The sequence below is a fragment of the Stenella coeruleoalba genome (genome assembly GCF_951394435.1).
Source record: "Stenella coeruleoalba genome assembly, chromosome: 20".
NCBI classification, from domain to species: Eukaryota; Metazoa; Chordata; class Mammalia; order Artiodactyla; family Delphinidae; genus Stenella; species Stenella coeruleoalba.
Genome location: NC_137166.1, coordinates 14,446,559 through 14,466,289, shown reverse-complemented (window position 1 = coordinate 14,466,289; position 19,731 = coordinate 14,446,559). Strand labels below are relative to the sequence as shown.

At 51.5% G+C, this 19,731-nt stretch overlaps 1 protein-coding gene across 4 annotated transcripts; it reads left to right on the top strand.

Annotated features, from left to right (window-relative positions):
- Window positions 1-1,296: 1,296 nt before the first annotated feature.
- On the top strand, window positions 1,297-14,783 carry TLE7 (TLE family member 7). 4 transcript variants are annotated; one of them, XM_079907813.1, is made up of 11 exons: window positions 1,297-1,534; window positions 2,957-3,205; window positions 10,760-11,164; window positions 11,287-11,309; window positions 11,486-11,544; window positions 12,041-12,253; window positions 12,361-12,602; window positions 12,801-12,942; window positions 13,092-13,245; window positions 13,793-13,866; window positions 14,179-14,783. In XM_079907813.1, the coding sequence occupies exons 3-11, from the start codon at window positions 10,857-10,859 to the stop codon at window positions 14,281-14,283; spliced, it is 1,320 nt and encodes a 439-aa protein (XP_079763939.1). In that variant the 5' UTR covers window positions 1,297-1,534; window positions 2,957-3,205; window positions 10,760-10,856; the 3' UTR covers window positions 14,284-14,783. The 4 variants fall into 4 exon arrangements, with proteins under 4 accessions (XP_079763939.1, XP_079763940.1, XP_079763942.1 ...); XM_079907814.1 differs by having other exon boundaries at window positions 1,297-1,769; XM_079907815.1 differs by lacking the exon at window positions 1,297-1,534 and adding an exon at window positions 2,345-2,362.
- The last annotated feature ends 4,948 nt before the right edge of the window (window positions 14,784-19,731 follow it).

The window sequence follows — 19,731 nt, the reverse complement described above, 5'->3', positions numbered from 1 at the left end:
TAGATCATGAATCACCTCCAGATGGTCTCCAGATGTGACAGGGAAGATGGGGACTGGAAGTCCTGCTGTCCTGGCTCCCAGTGGGGTTTGGCAGTTTGTTTGCTGTGGCAGGACCAAGGCAGGGACTCTAGGAGGGCTGAGAACCACTGAGGACAGGACCAGATGTTCCAGATCTGCCACCAATGTCCTGTGTGACCTTGTCCTCTGGGTCTCAGGCTCTTTCTCAGTGCAGAGTGGGGGCTAGTCCCAGGGCTCAACACCCTTCTCACCCAGTCAGTCCCTGAGGGTCTTCTCCCTCTCTGTAGCTTTGTTACTGTCCACAGCAGGTCCTTCTGTTCAGATCCCAAGGATACGAGGGTGAAGAAGGAAGATACCTGCAAAGTCTCATGAAGTCACGTGGTCCCATGGCCCAGGATTCCTGACACCCTGTAGTCTTGATGTTCACTACTCCAGTCAAGAGCTGCCTGGATTCAGTGGAGGCCTTATGAGGAAGAACAAAGAGGAGCCGTGGCTCTGGATACCCTTTTCCCCTCACAAAGGCACCTCTTTTCTGAAAGGGAGCCATGAGCCTGGAAGGGTCAGGATTAAAGCAAGTTTCTCCCTCAGTCCAGGTCAGCATGTTCTGTCCCTGCAGCACAGGGCATCCTCCCACCCTGGCCTATCACCCTGGAAGGGACCTCAGAGAACATCTGGTCCTGCCCTGTCCAGGTCAGGAGGGGAAACAGGCTCAGTGGAAAACGCGGCTGCTGCGGGGCCCCGGCAGGACCAGGAAGCCTGGTGAGAGAGGTCCAAACACAGCTGGGAGGGTCCGTGGGTGGGTGGAGACAGGGCTTGGGTGTCATGTGCGGGGACGAGAGACTCAGCACAGCTCTCCCTGGGCTGGCAGCCCTCTCCTGGTGATGGGTCTGGAAGTTCTGAGGAGAGGCACCTGGACGCTCTTCTGTCCTCTCTGCCTCTTAGGTCTCCATTCTCCCCAGACCACAGCCCCACCCTGTATGCTATCCTTTCTCCTGACAAGGAACTGAGGACACCCCTTCCCTTACACAGTCCATTCAATTCAGTTGAACATTTGCACGCCCTTCCACGGGCCGGGGTTTGCCAAGTCCCAGGGAACCTGAGATGGGGGAACCTCGGCCACATCTCCCCTCGGCGAGCTCCCCGCAGCCCCTTCCGCCTGCTCTCGGGCCCCATTCACACCACAGACCACGTGGTCTCAGCAAATCCAACACCTCACGTGGCTCCTGAGGCTTCCGCCTGGTCTGAGCCCCCTTTGCGGGGGCCCTGCGTTTTGCGCCTGCTCCTGGGCTGCCCGCGGCCTGACCGGCCCTCCGGCTCTGGCTTTCCCTCCCACCGCTCGCCAGCCCGTGAACGCGCAGGCAGAGCCTGGGAGGTTCCAGTGCTCCTGAAGCGTGGCCCCCACCTCCTCCCGGCCACTGAAATCCCACCCACGCTCAGTCCGAGCCAGCCTCCAAGAAGCCCTCCCGGAAGCGCAGCCGCACGCGCCTCTTCCGGCTGGTTTCCTCAGCCCGCCACGGTAAGGGATCGTCCTGCCACAGATTTGGCGCGTCTGTCAGCCGTGCGTGGCCCGGGCGCCCAGGGCCCATGTGCTCCAGGCGGGGACCCGAGGCCCTGGGTTCCACCCCCCACCCCCGCCCTGGGCCACAGGCGCGCGGCACTGGCAGACGGGTGGCGGCCTCTACCTGCCGCCTCCCTCCCCGCCGGCCTTGGGCGCACGCCTTCTCGCCCTGGGACCCCGTTTTGGCCTCGAGGTGAGACGGAGCGGGGAGGCCGGGCCTGCGCGTTTAGGGCCCTGAGGCCGGCGCTGTGGGCGTGAGAAGCCATTACGAGGCACTGGCCGCCAGCCTGGGCCCCCTGCTGCCCCTGACGGCCGGTCCGCTCACTGCAGGGCGGGAAGAAAACGACCGCGAGGCTGCCCGGGTCCCCTCAGCGCGGGCCGGCTCTCCCTGCTCTGATCCCGCGGAGTGTCGCGCGCGCGGAGTCCTGGGGCAGCCGGTTTGACCTCTCCGCGGAAAATCTCCTGTGGATCCGCGGGGTGGCGGGGGTGGATGGTGGTGGACACGGTCTTAGAGGCCCTGGAGGACTGCAGGGATCCCTGACCGCGCGGAGCCGGCCTGCGGCCGGGACCCCGTGCCCTGAAGGCCAGTCAGAAGAACGCACACAACGCATTGCAAACTTTTCTTAAAAGCAGCACAGCCTACTCCCCTCCCCCATCACCCATGAAATCTTGCTTAGAGGTCTATATTGTAAATGCACATATGTACAGCTGCTGCGAGGAGGGGGCAGTTGCCAGCGGGCCCCTGGGAGTGAAGGCCAGGGGCTTTGCTTAAACGTCCCTTGGGAGGTAAGAGGTCGATCCAGAATGGAAAGTGGAACGCAGGATTCAGAATGCAAGCGTTCGATAGCCAGGCCGCGGGCACGAGCTGGGTAGGAAGAACCGTACAAGATGGGGGAGGTGGGACCCGCCACCCTGCTTTCCTGGGAAGGGCTCCTGGGAAGGAGTGGTGAGTTGGAGGCTCCTCATGACAGGGAGGGAGGAAGAGAGAGGAAGCGCAGGAACCAGGGGAACAATGAGGAGTGTCCCGTATACCCGGAGAACTCTCCCCCTCCCCCTTCAGATTGAGCTCAGACAAAGGCCACCTACCCTTCGCTGGCCTCCCTGGTCTCCTCGGTTGGCATTGGGTCCCCTGCTCTGGGTCCTCCGCCAGCTTTCTGCTCTCACCTCCGTCTAGTCTTTACCACTCTCTGCCTTCTCTACTTGGAGCTGCTGGTTTACCGGCTCGCCTTGTGGACCGCAAGGGCATTGGGGGTAGCGCATTGGGCCAGGCCGGAACTTGCTTGGGAATAATTTCTGAGCGGATGATGTCAGTGAATTAGTAAGGGAAGAAGTGTTTTTTTGCCTGTGTTTATATGGTTTATACATTTTCATTCACAACAGGCGCCCAGGTCAATTCTCCGGGGGCTCTAGTGAAGAAAGAGAAATTCTGGAGTGGGAGAGCAGTATCCTGAGCACAACCATCGAGTGCACTGGGCTGTGAGCACAAACGTCTTACGGTCAAGTTAGAATTGGGTTGCTCTCCGATTGCCCACCAGAGGGCGCGCAAGCCCCTGCCCATTTGACTATAGCTGGCCAGGGTCTCGGCAGGGGTACCTGCATGTGATTGGTTCTTCTCCTGAGAAAGCAAAGGTAAGAAAACCACCAGCTAAACTGTCTGGGGTTTGGTGGATAAAGAGGAAGAAGGAAAAAATGCTACTGGGACTTGCAAGGCCTCCAACTCATTGACACAATGTCTGTTTTTGTTTGTTTTTTAATTGTGGTAAAATACACATAACGTAAAATTTACCATTTTACCTGTTTTAAAGTGTACAACCCAGTGGCAGTACGTACATTCACAATGTTGGGCACCCATCACCGCTATCTAGGTTCAGAACTTTTTTATCACCCTAAGAGGAGCCCCATGCCCATTAAGCAGTTACTCCCCATACCCACTGCCTTCCACCCCCTGGAAACAACTCATCTGCTTTCTCTCTCTGTGGATTTGCCTGTTCTGGGTACTTCATGTAAATGGCCTCATACGATATGGAGCAGTTGTGTCTAGCTTTTTTCATAGCGTAATGTTTTCAAGGTTCATCCATGTGGTAGCATATATCTGTCCTCCATTTGTTTTTATTGGTGACTAACATTCCATTGTATAGATATACCACTTCTTGTTTATCCATCCATCCGTTGATGGACACTTGGGTTGTTTGCACCTGTTGGCTATTGTAAATAATGCTGCTGTGAAATTGGTGTAGAAAAATCTGAGCCTCTATTTTCAGTTCTTTTAGGTATATACCTAGGAGTGGAATTGCTGGGTCGTACTGTAATTCTATGTTTAACTTTTTGAGGAGCTGCCAAACTGTTTTCCACAGTGGCTGCACCGTTTTACATTTCTGTCAGCCATGTGTGAGGGTTCCAATTTCTCCACATCCTTACCAACATTTATTATTTTTTGTAGTTTTGTTGTTGTTACATCCATCCTAGTGGGTGTGAAGTGGTACCTCATTGCGGTTTTGGTTTATATTTTCCTAATGATTACTGATGTTGAGCATCTTCTCTTTTAACTGGTTTCTCAGACTTGCCCCCTCCTCCAATCTTTACACTGAAGAGTAGGCTGAGTCCTTATAAAACACAAGTCTGATCATGTCTCCCCTAGTTTAAAACCCCTCAGTGCCCTCCCACCCACTCTCCCTAGATACAGCACACATCCCTGCCCTCCCTGCCCCTAAAACACACACCCTCTGTGCTCCAGCCTTTAGAAAATTCTTCCGGTGCTAAAAGACACTTCTGCAAACCCTTGCACCTGCTGTTCCCTCTGCCTAGAACATCTTCCTGTGCTCTCCTCTGCCCTCCCCCACTAAGGCCTCCCATCCATCATGTCTCAGACCTCACTGGCTCCCCATAACCTTTCACATCAGGGTTCTGTGCCCCTTCTCTGTGCTCCCCCATCACACCCTCCCTCCCTCATCATGGCACTTTCCCCTCTGATTTGTAATTGCCAGTTCAACTGTCAGTTTCAAAGGCTGAAACCCACAAGGGTCAAGGTCAGGTCTGTAGGCTCAGCCTTGAATCCTCAGAGCCCAGCACAGCCTGGATCTCAGTAAAACACAGTGCAGACTGGTCACTTGGAGGGAAAGGTGATGGACTCGTGGGTAGATGCGTAGATGTGTTTGATTGCCCACCTGGCCCCAGTCTGCTTCCTCTGCCTGGAAGTTCCTCCACCCTGGTTCAGACATTTTGGTCCTGCCACTTGGCCATATGCACCTGACTCTCATCCACGCACAGCCTGGGCTCAAGCCAGCGCCTTCATCCACAGACATGGTTGAGGGACAATAAGTCCATATTATCTTTCCACATCTGGGTTTTAAATTCCTTTCCATCTTAAATTCCCTCTTCTGTGCCCTGGACCTCAGCCATCCCCAGCACCTCAGGAATCTTCCTTTGTCACTTCTGTCCCTCCGTTCTCAGCCTCTGCAGTATCTCCCACCCACTTATCTCTACCTTCTGCCCTATTTCCTTCCCTACAAAACCCTCTGCTTCGGAGATTCCAACCTTAGCTTTGGAATTGGAATCACAGCAGGAGGTCTGAAAAATCCCCATGCCCAGGCTGCATCCCTACTAATTAAATGGGAAAGGGGGGCACACAGATACCTGCGCATGGGTACTTTTAAAGCACCCCGGTTACTTTAACTTGCGTCTTGAGTTTCAGAACCACTGTTCTCCTTGACCCTGTAACCCCTCAGGCTGCCCCATTTTTTCTTTTGTCCGAATGTCTCAGTTGAGTTCTCTGCACCCCGACTTCCATTCTTATCAGCAGCTAATTCAACTCTTAGCAATCTAGCGTCTGGCCTAAGAGTGCCCAGAAAGCACCCCTCCGGGCTGCTGCAGCCAGGTGGCCCCCTGTTCCTGTCATCCTCCTCTGTCTCCCTGCAGCCTGGTGGAGGGCTGTGTGGGGTTGTGAGGACCTGGCCTCAAACCCTAACTCCCGCCCTTCCTTGCTGTGCCATCCTGAGCAGGTTACTTAAACTTTCTGAGCCTTAGTTTGCTTCAGTGTAAACCTCCCTCCTGGGTCAGCTCTGAGAGTGGGCTGTGATAATGCAGAAAATGCATGTCCAGTGCCTGACAATGCTCTGGATTATGCTCCAGACCCTAGGCCCCTTCTACAAACCCTCTTCTCCATGGGCTGCCTCGCTGACCACTAGGTTCCTCCCACTGACCTCTCTCACCTCTCTCTTTTCTCTTCCTCAGTCTCCTAAGAATTGCTAACCCTGAATGAGCATTGACTTGAAGCCTGACAGCATCAAAGCCCTGTTAACCTCCAGGTCTGACCACAGCTTGAGGAGGAATCTAACCTCCGCATCTCCATTTTATAGATGAGAAAACTGAGGCACAGGCTGGCAAGCTGTCAAAACTCATGCTGCTTGGAAGTGACAGGCCTGGGTTTCAAATCATGACAGTTTGACAGAAGGGCCGGGCTCCTCGCCCCTGCACCCATTGCCTCCCATTGAGAGAGGCCCAGGCCTCGGTCCTGGACCCTCTGTGTTCCCTGCAACCCTTTCTAGATAGTGCCAAGTTCCTAAATTTCATAGATCTAGATGTGAAAGGTAAAATAGGGAAGCTGCTAGAAGACATAAAAGAGTACATCATCGTGACATTGGGGGCAGCAAATATATCCTAAATAGGATTCTAAAATAACGAACCTTAAAAGAAAAGATAAACTGGATTGAATTAAAATTGAGAACTTTTTTTGCTAAAAAAAAATAAATCGAGAACTTCTGCTCATCTAAAGACACCATTAAAAGGGTTAGAAAGCCACCCACAGAGTGGTAGAGACATACACAGTCTGCACAGCTGACAAAAGGTTCATATCCAGCATAGAGAAAGAGCTTCTATGATTCAACCCACTTTCCCACAGACTTCCTTGTAAACATCATATAGGCCTGGATTTGGATCCTGGCTTTTCCACCTATTTAGTGAGATCTTGGACAAGTCTTTCTGAGTTTCTGACACCCTAAATTAATTCTCATATTTCTAAATTGGGGATCAAATCCATGCCGGTATCCCACATTGTTGTGTTTCCTATGGGAATCAAAAAAGAGAGAATGTTCCAAAAGTGGATCATGTATCAGATGGGGGGTTATGTGTATATATATCAAGACCACCGCCAACCCCTATCCCTCCTCTCAGATTGAAGCTCCCCAAGGACTTGGGCCAGGTGTTAGGCTGATCTCTGACACTGTGCACAGGACCTGGCACATTGCTCAGAGTATATGGGAGCACATATTTAATACATGAATGGGCAGGGAACAGCATTTCTGGATGAGGGAACAGCATGAGGGTGGAAATGTACAGTCAAGTACATTGGGGGTCAAGTTAGGGTATAATCACAGGAAAAGTGAGAACACGCTGGGCCTGGATGGGGATGGATCTTAAATACAGGCATTGTTTGGAGGGCCCTAGGCAGCTATTACAGTTTTGGGGACAAGGGCTGTGTACAGGAAGGGGGAGAGAGAAAGGGAGAGAGACAGAGAGCTTTAGAGATTGGAGGTCAGGGGTGGTAAAAGATTTCTTTCTAAGCAGCAGCCATTTCAGAACTTCTGCTTCAAAAGAAGGAAGCTGATGAGTGAGAAGAAACAGAAAAAGAGTGCGTTCAGTGGGAGGGGTGGCCAGTGGCCGGAGGTGAATGAGGGGAGCAGAGCAGGAGAGGATCTGGCCTCACCACCCCTTCCTCTCCTGCCAGAAAGGGACCACCAGACAGAGTGCTTCTCCAATGGGGTCCCCAGACCAGCAGCCCCAGTGTCGCCCTCACCGGGGAGATTGCCAGAGATACCAAGTCTCAGACCCCACCCCAGACCCACAGAAAAAGAATCTCTTGGGGGTGGGCCCAGCGCTCTGTTCTAACAAGCCCTCCAGGGAGTTCCGAGTGCTGCAGTGTAAGAATCACGATGAGGCCACCGCAGAGAAGAAAGTCTTCCCTGGTCTTCCCTTTCAGAGACACTGGTGAGAGATGAGAGATGACTGAGCCGGCCTCCCCAAGCAAAGGAGATTCACCTGGAGATGAGCATTTGAAACTGCTCTTGGGTGCAGCTCAACCCGCCTCTCCATCTTTGCACAAACACTGGCTCTTGTGGGGCGCCCAGAATCCAACCCAAAGACTCATCCCCTGAAAAATGTCTCACTCCCCCTGGCCTCCTGCTGTGAATTTACTTGGTACACCCCGTCTTATCCCAGGACTCGAGCGTTATCAGAACTGGCAGCCCCGCAAGTGGCTGTGCGGCGGGTGCTGGCTGAGGCCACGCCCGGTAATTGATGAGCCATTCAGGGCCCTGCACCTGACCCAGGTTCTGACCCAGGGCTTGATTATCAATTAGTGTAAAGTAGCAGCACTGCAGGGGAAGGGGCAGTACCTTGGTGTGGGAGGGGCGGACCGGGGCTGGAGGAAGGTCTTCCCAGCGCACTAGCTGGGCGCAGTTCTGACCTCCCATCTCCAGGGTCTGACCTGCCTTCAGAGGTGAGTTGCATGCTGCGGGGGACTGGTGAGTGCTCGTCTTGGCGGCAGGGTGGACCCCAGCCCTAGCATTTTGTGTTGAAGCTTGAGAAAGAAGGGTTGCCTGTATTCCCAGCTCTGAGGGTAGAGTGGAGAGGGGAATCGGTGATACTGACTCTTCCTTGTACACTTTCTAGAAAGCCTTGTCTTATTCTTAGGATGAAGTCCCCCTCACCCATGGAATCCTGGTTAAATGGCCTTCCTGTCTTTAAGGTTTACCCACACGTGAGCCTGGGCTGCTGCCCATCTCTCTTTGCCCATCCTCTTCACCCTGGGCTGGGAATGTGTGTCCTCCGCGCTTTCACCCTCCCCGGGGCCGAGGCAGCCCCGGGGTCCCAGTTCAAGGAGACTGCTGCGTGTCTGGGCCAATTTGCTAAATTATTTAAACAAGTAACTAAGAATCATGAGGACCCCAAATTGTCAGTTGGGGGAAGATGACAAAGGACTTGGTTGAAGAAAAAGGCTCATGGCCCAACAATTTTAATTTAGGTTTAAATAGCCTCAGATATGCAAAAACTATCCCAAGTTCTGCAGTGACAAATCTTCCTCCCATTCCTCTTTCCTACTTGCCCATTTCTATTCCCAAGGGCAATGCCCTTCTTAATTTCTTATGTGCATACAAACATATGCAAAGATCGGTTCTAATTTCCATCTTTTTACAGCAAATCTGTGCATTATGTGCATTGAATCCACCCCTCCCCCATTAACTGACCTTGGGATTTTCCATGTCCAGATGTAAGTGTCCTTGTTCTTTTTAACAGTTGTGTCATATTCCACTTCATGCAGATACTGTGACTTATCTCCCCAGGCCCTTCTTGTGGACTTTGGGTTTGTCATCTACTGTCGTAAGCGATGCTGTGATGCTTCCGTTTAGACATGGATTTTTATCTGAGGGCACCTTTAGGATAAATGCCTGCAAGTGGAAGTGCCGGGTCAGAGGGTAACTGCATTGTCACTGTGGTGGATATTGCCTTCCTCTCTCTGATGGGGAAGTAGGAAGCAGACTGCTGAGAACCAGACAGGGCAGAATCTGAACCTCTTCTCCGTGCTTTCTAGCTATTTGCTCACCTGCTCAGAGCTTCAGTGTTTAAAACCTGTAAAATGTGGCCCACACAGCTGTGTGGATGAAATGGGACCAACTATGTAAAGTATTTGGTTCAGGGCCAAAGACACAGTGAGACCTCCAAGTGTCAGGAGGAGTGGAGTCTGGCCATATAGCGGCCCTCACGTCTTGCCAAGGGCAGGCAGCCTGGGTACCCCCGGGTGTCTGAGAGCCAAGGATTGAGCCTGGTCTTCAAGGCATTGGTTCCAGTTGGAGGATCCTCTCCCCAGCCTTGCACATCGTCTTCTCCCTGGAGCTGCTAATACATCCTGAGAATGGAACACTGGGTCTCCTCAGGGCCTTCTGGGGATAGCTATTGGGCAGCCTGAAGGAAGGCATTTGGTCTGCCTTAAATCCTCAGAGCTCTGGTCCCTGGCACAACCTCCAAGTAAACGCACTCTCTGCCATGTATTGAGTGTTTGCCACTGGCCTGATATAATTATGAGTGTTCTACACGCATGACTCCATTCAGTTCTCAGAATTATCCCCTAGGATGGGAAAGATTAAGTCACCACCAGCCAGACTCTTCATCATTCTACAGCCTCGCCCCATCCAAAGGGAACGTCTTGTTTGCAGGACCGCTGAGTTCTTCCACGTGTTCCCCTCTGGGGGGCACGTGGGGCAGGGTGGCAAGAGACACTGCGATGTGTGTGCAGTTTCCTGTTGCCCTCGTGTTTCTTTTTCTTTTTCTTTCTTAATAGCCATTCTAGGGGCTTCCCTGGTGGTACAGTGGTTAAGAATCCGCCTGCCAAGGCAGGGGACACGGGCTCGAGCTCTGGTCTGGGAAGATCCCACATGACATGGAGCAACTAAGCCCGCATGCCACAACTACTGAAGCCCACGTGCCTAGAGCTGTGCTCTGCAACAAGAGAAGCCGCTGCAGTGAGAAGCCTGTGCATCACAACGAAGGGTAGCCACTGCTCGCCACAACTAGAGAAAGCCCACGTGCAGCAACGAAGACCCAACGCAGCCGAAAATAAATAAATAAATTTATTTTTTAAAAAGTTAGCCATTCTTCTTTTTTTTTTTAATATTTATTTATTTGGTTGCATGGGGTCTTAGCTGCGGCAGGCAGTTGTGGCACGTGGTCTCCTTAGTTGTGGTATGTGAACTCTTAGTTGTGGCATGCATGTGGGATCTAGTTCCCTGACCAGGGATCGAACCCGGGCCCCCTGCATTGGGAGCTTGGAGTCTTAGCCACTACACCACCAGGGAAGTCCTACCTCTTGTTTATTTTACCTGTGGCGGGGGTTGGGGGTGAGCCCTCATTTGAAAAGTATACAGTCAGATTAAAGGGTGAATTTGATTTTAGAGGATGGGAAATGCAGTCTGTGTGTCTAGAAGGAAAAACATAACTTACCTGGTACTAACATCTCAAAACGTGCGTGTGAAATTTTACCCTCAACACCATTGCTGCCAACATGTAGTATCACAAGTTAGTTGGTGACCAGTCTTTTGAATCCTCTCCCCCAGAGGAGTGTTCTCTGAGCCTTCTCAGTAGACCTGGAACATTGTGTCTGCGTGTCAGCATCTTTTCTCTCTCTTGCTACAGGGCATCGGGACGAATTGGAAACCCAGGATCTGGGTGACGGGCTCATTCCTCTAAGCCCTCGAACCTGGTAGCTCAGGTACTTCATCGATCAAAGACCATGAGTAAAGAGAAGGAAGAGGCCCCGTTCAGTATACTCACAATCTATGATGAACCAGAGAAGAGGAGGAATGTGCCCGAGAGCCCCGGCATTTCCTCCCAGCACGAGCACCATGCACAGTCCCAGCTGGGCGAAGCGTGTGGTCCCCCCGAGCAGCTCCCACGCTACCCGAGGCAGCATGACCTGGCTTATCAGGAGATGAGCTGTGTGAGTGCACAGCAGTGGGCCCCCCAGGCCCTGGACAGATCTGAGCTGCAGGCCACTCAGCTCTCCGAGGCAGAATCAGAAGAAGCAGAGCCTGGCCTCAGGTAGGTCTCGCCTGAACAAGACTGGTGGGGGGAGCGAACTGTCTCGGGGAGAGGGATCCTGACAGAGAGCTCTCCATCCATCTCATGCCCTGACTCCTCCCTCTCTCCTCTGTGTGTCACAGCTCCCCACCAGGATCCGAGGTCGGTAAGTCCCAGCTGGGACGGTGCGGGCAGGCAGGGTGTAGCCCATGGCTGGGCATTGGATGGGAGACCTGGAATGAGCTCCTGGGTGGAGAGAGCAGTCTTCTCCCTGGATCCCGTGACGCTGTTGCTGCCAGACCTCCTCTCTCTGAGTGGTTGGCCGCTGGTGTCTCCCTGCAGGTCAGCCTTGTCCTTCACCTCGTCCCAGTGAAGAAGTCTTGTCATTCCTCAGAGCAATTGTAAGTGTCTTTTTTTTTTTTTTTTTTAAACATGGCATCTTTCCCTTCCTGTTACCCCTGGAACAAGAAGCTCGTAGGAAGAAGGTGAGGGCATGCAGTGTGTCCACATCCTCACTCTCTCTCCCATAGGTGGTGGGTGCACTGGACTTCCTGCTTCTTTGGACCCAAGCTACCCTCCTCCCATCACCAGTGTGTAGGGCCTCAGCTGACAGGGTCACTTTTAGAGCTACATCCTAGGAGACTCTGAGCCAGGCTCTGCTCTCATTGCTTATACTCAGAAGTGTCTCAAAATGTGGCCTGTTTATGAGGGAGGCCATCCTGGGCTAGTGCAGAAGGATGTCAGTGGTCTGGGGACCCCAGCTGAGGACACAGTCCTGCCTGAGGGTCAGAGAGGAGCTGTTGGATGCAGGGTCAGGAATCGAGTCAGAGGACAGGGAAGGCTGTCCCCCATGGATGAGGGCAGGTCAAGGCTGTGACCCTTTCATGGGCACCCCAGCCTCCCGTTCCAGATGAAGTGGTGGTCAGGCAGATGACCCCACATAAGTCCTGGAAGGTTGGCAAACTCCGCCATGGAAAGAAAGTCCACTCCCTGGCCATCAGCAGCTCTACTCACCACGTGTACACGTGCGGCCATGGCTACATCAGGGTGTGGGATGAGAGTGCCCTGCATGCCTGGGACCACGCCCCCCAGGCCCAGCTGAACTTACAGGTGAGGGGTCATGCAGAAGGCTCAGGGAGCCTAGATGTGTCCTGTGTCCTAATACTTGGAGCCCATGCTTCCAGGAGATGATTTGAGAATGTCACCCATTCCTACAGGACCGTCAGAACTGTGTCCTCACCTGCAAGCTGTCCCCCGATGAGCAAAGCCTGATCACGGGGGGTCTGTCCCAGACCCTGACTCTCTGGGACCTGGCGCCCACCCCTCGCATCAGGGCACAGCTGGCCTCCACAGGCCCCATGTGCTATTCCCTGGCTGTCTCCTCCAACGCCCAGATCTGCTTGGCTTGTTTCAAAGGATTTGTTGAGATTTGGGATTTGCAGAACCAAATCTTGATCAGGTATGACCTGGGGGAGGGCTGGACGGTGAGGCCTTGGGGAAGCCTGGGCCTCTTTTCCGACCTCACTCTCTCCTCTGCAGTAGGACTAGGTGAGTCGGTGTGGAGGACGCATTTGGGCTGCGTATCTAGGGGCTTCCTGGGCCCGAAACTTCTGAGGGTCCAAGCAGTGCATGAACCTCTGAGTTGTTTTCCCGCCAGGAAGCACGAAGTCCCCATGTACGGGTCCCGATGTGTGGACATCACGGGCAATAAGTTCTGGACGGGAGGTGAAGACACCAGACTGTATTCCTGGGACCTGAGGAACTACCAGAGGCTGCAGCAACACGATTTACAGCATGAGGTGCCCGGACGGCTGCGGCTGTGCTGAGTGCAGTCCCCCTGGGGACTGGGAGTCGGTGCCCGCAGGAGCAGAGTCCGAGTTTGAAGAGGTGGCCACGAATGATGGCGCTGGCAGCTTTGTGCACTGACCCCAAACCTCCTTCCACACAGATCCTCAGCATTGCCCACGACCCCAGTGAGGAGTGGCTGTTAGTGGGCCTGAGAATGAGTGACATCGTAATCCTGCACACACACCGGAGGGAGAAGTTTAAGGCTGTCCTGCAGAAATATGTCTACCACCACAATCTCAAGTTTTCCTCCTGTGGTGAGTGAGCAGGCACCTCTGGGTGCCCTGTCACCTGACAAGGCATCTACTCACCTGTAGAGTCTGGGCCCAGCCTTATTTCAGGCTCTTAATTCCCCCCTCTCCAGCCCCAGCACTGGCCGGGCCAAGGTCCAGGGCCACCTTCCCACTGCCCTCGCCTCTGCTTCCTCCTGTCACCAGTGTTTCTCCCCTGCCAGCCTGGCTACCCTTCCTCCCTTCTTTTTCTGCTCACCCCCTCTCCTTTTCTGGCTCTGTCTGTAATGGTAGCTTCCTATGTGGAACCACAGCCCAAAGACATCGGCAGACGGAAGATGCTCGAAGCCCCATGTGGCTGTCCAGTTGTTCATTGCCCCTCACCACAATCCCGGGAGTGGCAGGAGGAAGCGGGCAGATGAGGGAATGGTTTGGGTCATGTCTCTGAGTTGTATAGATGGGGAAACTGAGGCAGAGAAGGAGTGATCCTTTCCCTGGTCTAGTCGGGAGCAGAGAGCTGGGACTGGAAGGCAGGCTTGGCCTCTGGCCCCTCCATCTGTCTTTCCTTCGCCAGGGAGCTATTTTGTGTCCACACTGGATGAGTCGATCCGCTGCATAGCTGCACCTTCTCTACAAAGATTGTTTCAGGTACTGGATGGAGGCGTGTGCAAACCCAGGCAGCTGGAGCTTCCAGCCCCAGCTCCCAGTTGGTCGGGCCCCAGAAATAGTGCTGGAAAGTACCTCTGAGATGGCAAACAGGGCCATTGAGTACATCGAGGGAACAAGGACTCAAGGTCCTAGGAACTCCTGGGCTCCACCTTGAGCCCTGAACCTGGCCCGGTCTCCAGACTGGGCCTCAGGTCTACACGGAGCCCTGAAACAGACCTGCGTGAAGTGTGCATCTCTGGCCCCAGTCTGGCCCCTGCATATCATTCCTCTGTGGCCTCTCTTTCCCTCCAGGTAGAGGAGTCTACAGACATCCTATGTTGTGATGTGTCTTCCGACAACCAGTACCTGGTCACGGGCTCCAAGAACAGTGCCACTGTTTACCAGCTCTTGTATTGAAACTTGCAAGCCACGGTCCTGCTGGTGAAGACCCAAAGAAGACCAGCGTGCTCGGAGGGTGACCTCGGGGTGCCAGGCAACTCTAACACCTCCCACAGCCCCACCTTCTCCTCCCTGGCAGGTCATCTGTCCATTCCCCTCCCACCCAGCACACACCTGGCCTGTTCTCCAGGTTTTTATTATGTAACTTAGGGATTTTTTCCTTTGTTATTTTTTCCACCACTGATTTCTTTATTTTGTAATTGATAAAATGGAAAAGCAAAAACCAAAATGGCTTGGATACCCGGTCAGTTCTTTCAAACAACAAACTCATCGTGATGGGTTGCTTATGCCCCCTTTCAGCAAATTCCAGGTTGGGGAAGGAATTTTAGACCAGACTTAGTTTCGTTTATAACTTTTCTGGAATTCTTGGACTCTTAAGAAAGCTCAAGAAGCAACGTATGTCCCTGTACAAACTTTCAGATTGTATCAGCGTGTTGGTAGACCAACAACACCCAACTCTTGACGCAGGTTAAGACTCCAGTCACTGGTCTAACCATATCCCAGGAAGAGCTGTCCTTTTAACTACCTACTTCGTGAAGCCTCGCTTTATCTGAGGCTTTCAAAGTCCCGATCCTAATTCTGGCATTTTGTGCCGGTCAAAAGCTGCCTGTCTCTGTTTCTGGGCAACTTCCTCACCTTGGTGGGTGTGATATTTTGTCTGGCCTTTGCCAGGCTGAAAAAGCCCCAGCTCCCTGAACCAAGCCATATAGGCCTGCTTTCTGGTCTTTTCCATCCTCCCGCCTCCTTGCTTGGTGTTGGCATGGCTGAGACAGCTAGCTGTCCACTAACGTTTGTCGCTTAGAGTTCACCGGAAGAGGCACAAAGCCAGGGACAAAATGTACCATCTTTTGCATTGAGATATTATTGGGTCCTAGTTCTTGCTGATGGATCATGAATGAAGAATGTGTCTCCTTTCTGGGCCAATGCTAAAGGAGTGGGGTGTCCCCTCCAGGCTCTCTGTCCCCTTAGACCAGCTCCAGGCAAGCGATGTGAAGGCCCGAGGGGATTGCAAAACAATGAGATGGAAGCATCCCGTGTCCACAAATCACACGTGGAGAAAAGCTTCCCCCTTTGGGTTATTTCATGGGAGAGAAACTTGTATTCGAATTGTTATACATGTTGGAGCCTATTTGTTACTATAGCCCTGGAAATAGCAAACTTTTACTTAAAGGGCCAGATAGTAAATATTTTAGGCTTTGCCCTGTGGTCTTCGTCCCAATTACTCAACTCTGCTGCTGTAGCATGAAAGCTGCTATAGGCAACAGATAAGTGAATGCAACTGTGTGCCAATAAAACTTTATTTATGAAAACAAGCAGTGGGCCAGATTTGGTCTGCTGACTGTAGTTTGCTGACTCCTGTAGCCAGCGTGTCTCTAAATGATATATTTATTTAGCATCCATTGAAAAATATAATACAGACGGTAGAGTCCAACAGTAGGTCTATCCTACTGGGCTATAGTAACAAATAGACTCCCAGTGTCTCTATAACAAGTGTCCATCGATGGATGAATGGATAAACAAAATGTGATATTGTTATATATATAAAATATATATAATGGAGTATTATTCAGCCTTTGAAAGGAAGGAAATTCTGACACTTGCTACAACATGGATGAAATTTGAAGACATGCTAAGTGAAATAAGTCAGACACAAAAGGATAATACTGTATTCCACTCATATGAGGTACTTAAGAGAGGTCATACACAGAGACAGGCAGTAGAATGGTGGTTACAAGGGGCTGAGGGGAGGGGGAAATGGAAGATTGATGGGTACAGAGTCTTAGTTTTGCAAGATGAACAAAGTTCTGGAGATGGATGGTGGTGATGGTTGCACAACAGTGTGGATGTGCTTAATGTCACTGACCTGTATACTTTAAAATGGTTAAGATGATAAATTTTATGTTATGTGTATTTTACACACTTTTTTTTTTAAATGTAGGGAATTATAAAGATCAAATTCACAATGGTGGTAAACTATGGAGACAGAGGTAGAGAAATTGGATCATAAAAGGATATAAAGGGAGCTTCAACTCTATCTGCAATGTTTATTTCTTCAAAAATAAGGCTTGTCAAAAATGAGTGCTTCGGGGCTTCCCTGGTGGCGCAGTGGTTGAGAGTCCGCCTGCCGATGCAGGGGACACGGGTTCGTGCCCTGGTCCGGGAGGATCCCATATGCCGCGGAGCGGCTAGGCCCGTGAGCCATGGCTGCTGAGCCTGTGCTCCACAACGGGAGAGGCCACAGCAGTGAGAGGCTCGCGTACCGCAAAAAATAAAAAATAAAAATAAAAAAATTTAAAAAATGAATGCTTCGAAAGAAACCATCAACAAAGTGAAAAGAAAGCCCGCAGAAGGGGAGAAAACATTTGCAAAAATATTTCTGGTAAGGGATTTATATCCAAAAGGTGTAAAGAAGTCTTATAACTCAACAATAAAAGACAAGTAAACCAATTTTTAAAAGGGCAGAGGATTTGAATAGACATTTCTATAAAGAAGGTATACAGGGCTTCCCTGGTGGCGCAGTGGTTGAGAGTCCGCCTGCCAATGCAGGGCACACGAGTTCGTGCCCCGGTCCGGGAAGATCCCACATGCTGCGGAGCGGCTGGGCCCGTGAGCCATGGCTGCTGAGCCTGCGCGTCCGGAGCCTGTGCTCCACAACGGATGAGGCCACAACAGTGAGAGGCCCGCGTACCGCAAAAAAAAAAAAAGAAGGTATACAAATGGCAATAAGCACAGGAAAGGATGTTCAACATCATGAGGGAAATGCAAACCAAACCCTCAGTGAGATGTCACTTCACATGTGCTAGGATGGCTAGAATAAAAAGGACAGACAATAACAAGTGTTGCTGAGGACATGGAGAAATTGGAACCCCCATACCTTGCTGGTGGGATTGTAAAACACATCGCAGCCACTTTGAAAAACAGTTTGGTAGCTTTTCAAAGTGCTAAACATAGAGTTACCATGTGACCCAGCAATTCGATTCCTAGATATATACCCAAGAGAATTGGAAACAAATGTAAGTTGGGAGGGTAATAACTGGAAATGATAAAGTAAAACAACTGTAAATTTTTTTTTTCTGGAAAGAAGGCAAAACTCCAAATTAATAGTAGTCTTGATAAATCAAGTAGTGTTGTAATTTCAAGATTAATTACTAAAAGAATATGAAACAAAGGTACAGCTTCCAAACTAATAGAGGAAAAATACTGGAATAATAGAGTATAATAATATATAATAATATAAGTTTAATAAATTTTATTATTTATATTTATAATTGACATACTTTTATTATTAACTCATTATTAATAGTATATTGTTTAATTTGATATTAATCTAGTATAAATAAAATTATATAATAACAAAGAAACACAAAACCTGACCAAATACTGAGCCATAAATTTCAGAGTATTTAATTCTTACAGAATATATTCTACGACCATGATGCAATTAAGATAGAAATAAATAATAGAAAACTAGAAATTTCCCTATTTTGGAAATTAAGAAATATATTTCTAAATAATTAGTAGAGGCTAAATCACAAAGTAACTGGAAGCTATTGTAAACTGAATAATCATAAACTGAAGGATTCAGCTAAAGCTATAGTTAGAGCTTGGCCATTCCCGGCTCATCAATGTCGCCCCACCTTGCTTTCCGGGGCCACGTAGGGGACCGGCACTGACAGCCGGTCTTGAAAGCTGGGTCTGGACTGGAGCGAGGTTACAGTCTCCGGAGACAGCCGAAAAAGAACGTGGAGACACGGCCTTGCTTCGAGTAGAGGAAGCTGGGGAAAAAGGAGATCGGAAGTGTTCTCGGAGACCGAGATTTTTCACGGATGTTGCGAGAGGAATTGAACCACTCAGCAGCGCAGTGTCCATTTCCTCGCAGTCGCGCCGATGCCGCACGTTTTCACATTTACGGGTTTTTATCTTATTATTATGGTAGAGGGGACAATGATCGTCCCTCGTGGCCGTAGCTTGCGGTTGAATGGGCTCTGTGTGGACCTAAGCATTTACTTATGTCCTCTGGCAGCACGTGGAATTCCCTTTACATGCTGGGCCCCGCGGGGCCTCTGTAAACACCATCCCAGAATGCAGATTATTTTCTGTGAATGGCAGCAAAACGCTCGAACTCAAGACCTTCAGATTATGAGACTGACGCGCTTCCCACTGCACCAAGAAGGCAAATATAGAAAAAGTCTTCCTTATCAATAAAGGGAAAGTGCCTGCAGCCCATTCCTCTGGCCAAGCCGCCTCCCAAGTGTCAGCGTCTCCCGGCAGAAATCCGGCAGGTCCCCGGACACGTGGGGAAGGAGGATCGCTCTTCGGCGAGAGGCGCCGTCTTGCGGTGGGAGGGTGGACCGCGCCTGCCGGGAGCGCAGCGGGTCCCGGGGAGGACGTGGGCTCGTGCAGCAGCTCGTTCCGGGGGACGGGATTGGGAAGGGGCGCGGCCGGTGGGGTTCTGCTGGGTGAACAGGAGGAGGCGGGGCAGAACACGCTAGGGCCAGGCGAGGGCGCAGGCGCCGAGGGAACCCGGAAGGCACGCGCCTGGCTTCGGCGCGAGGCCGGGCAGCGGGGACGCGAAGCGCACGGAGGAGGCGGCGCGAGCGGCTGTCTGAGCCGAGGGCGTCCGCCCAGACGGCCACCGTCGCTTGAGCGCGCGGTGCGTGAGCTCAGACTCGTATTGCTGACAAACGGCGGGTGGACGAAGGCTGGAGGGGGCGACAGCGGCTGCAGGTGGGCATCGAGGGTGCCCCTGAATGGTGGGAAGGGCCCTGGGGCGCGGGCAGGTGGGGAGAGGAGGAGGAGAGAGGAGAGAGGGGCGCAGAGCAGTTGGGGGCGTGAACTTGCCAGGCCCTGGTCCGGGATTGGGCGTAGAGGTGAGGTAGGAGAAGGGAGAGAAGATTCCAGAAGACTCTTGAATGTGAATTCCGTTGGAAAACGGAGGGAGAAACTATGGTTGTCTTGGATTTGCTATCTTAGTCGTTTATTCAACCTTGTGGTTCTGTTTGTTTCCTTATTACATATAGGGCCTCGCATTTTGAAGGGCAGAGGAGTAGCAGCAAGGTTTTAGATCTTTTCATAAGAATGCAGGGTGGATGGATGAATGGATGAATGGACAGATGAGCAGAACATATAACTATCTCTAAGAAAGCATTCCTTCCTTACTTCTTCAGGGGAATTTCTGTTGCTGATTCCCGGAAGGGATGACTACAAACGAATCAGTACCCGCTCCCATGTGTCCAACGATTATTATGGGGTAGGATTACTACCTTGGACTGGGCAGCTTATTCTTTTTGTGGAATTCTTGTGGAAGTCTTGTTTCCACCGGGGAAACAATGTATTTTCATATCTGGTGGGTCTAGCCCCTTTTCCCCACTTGCCCCTTTCAGGGGTTTGGTGCTCAGTTGGACA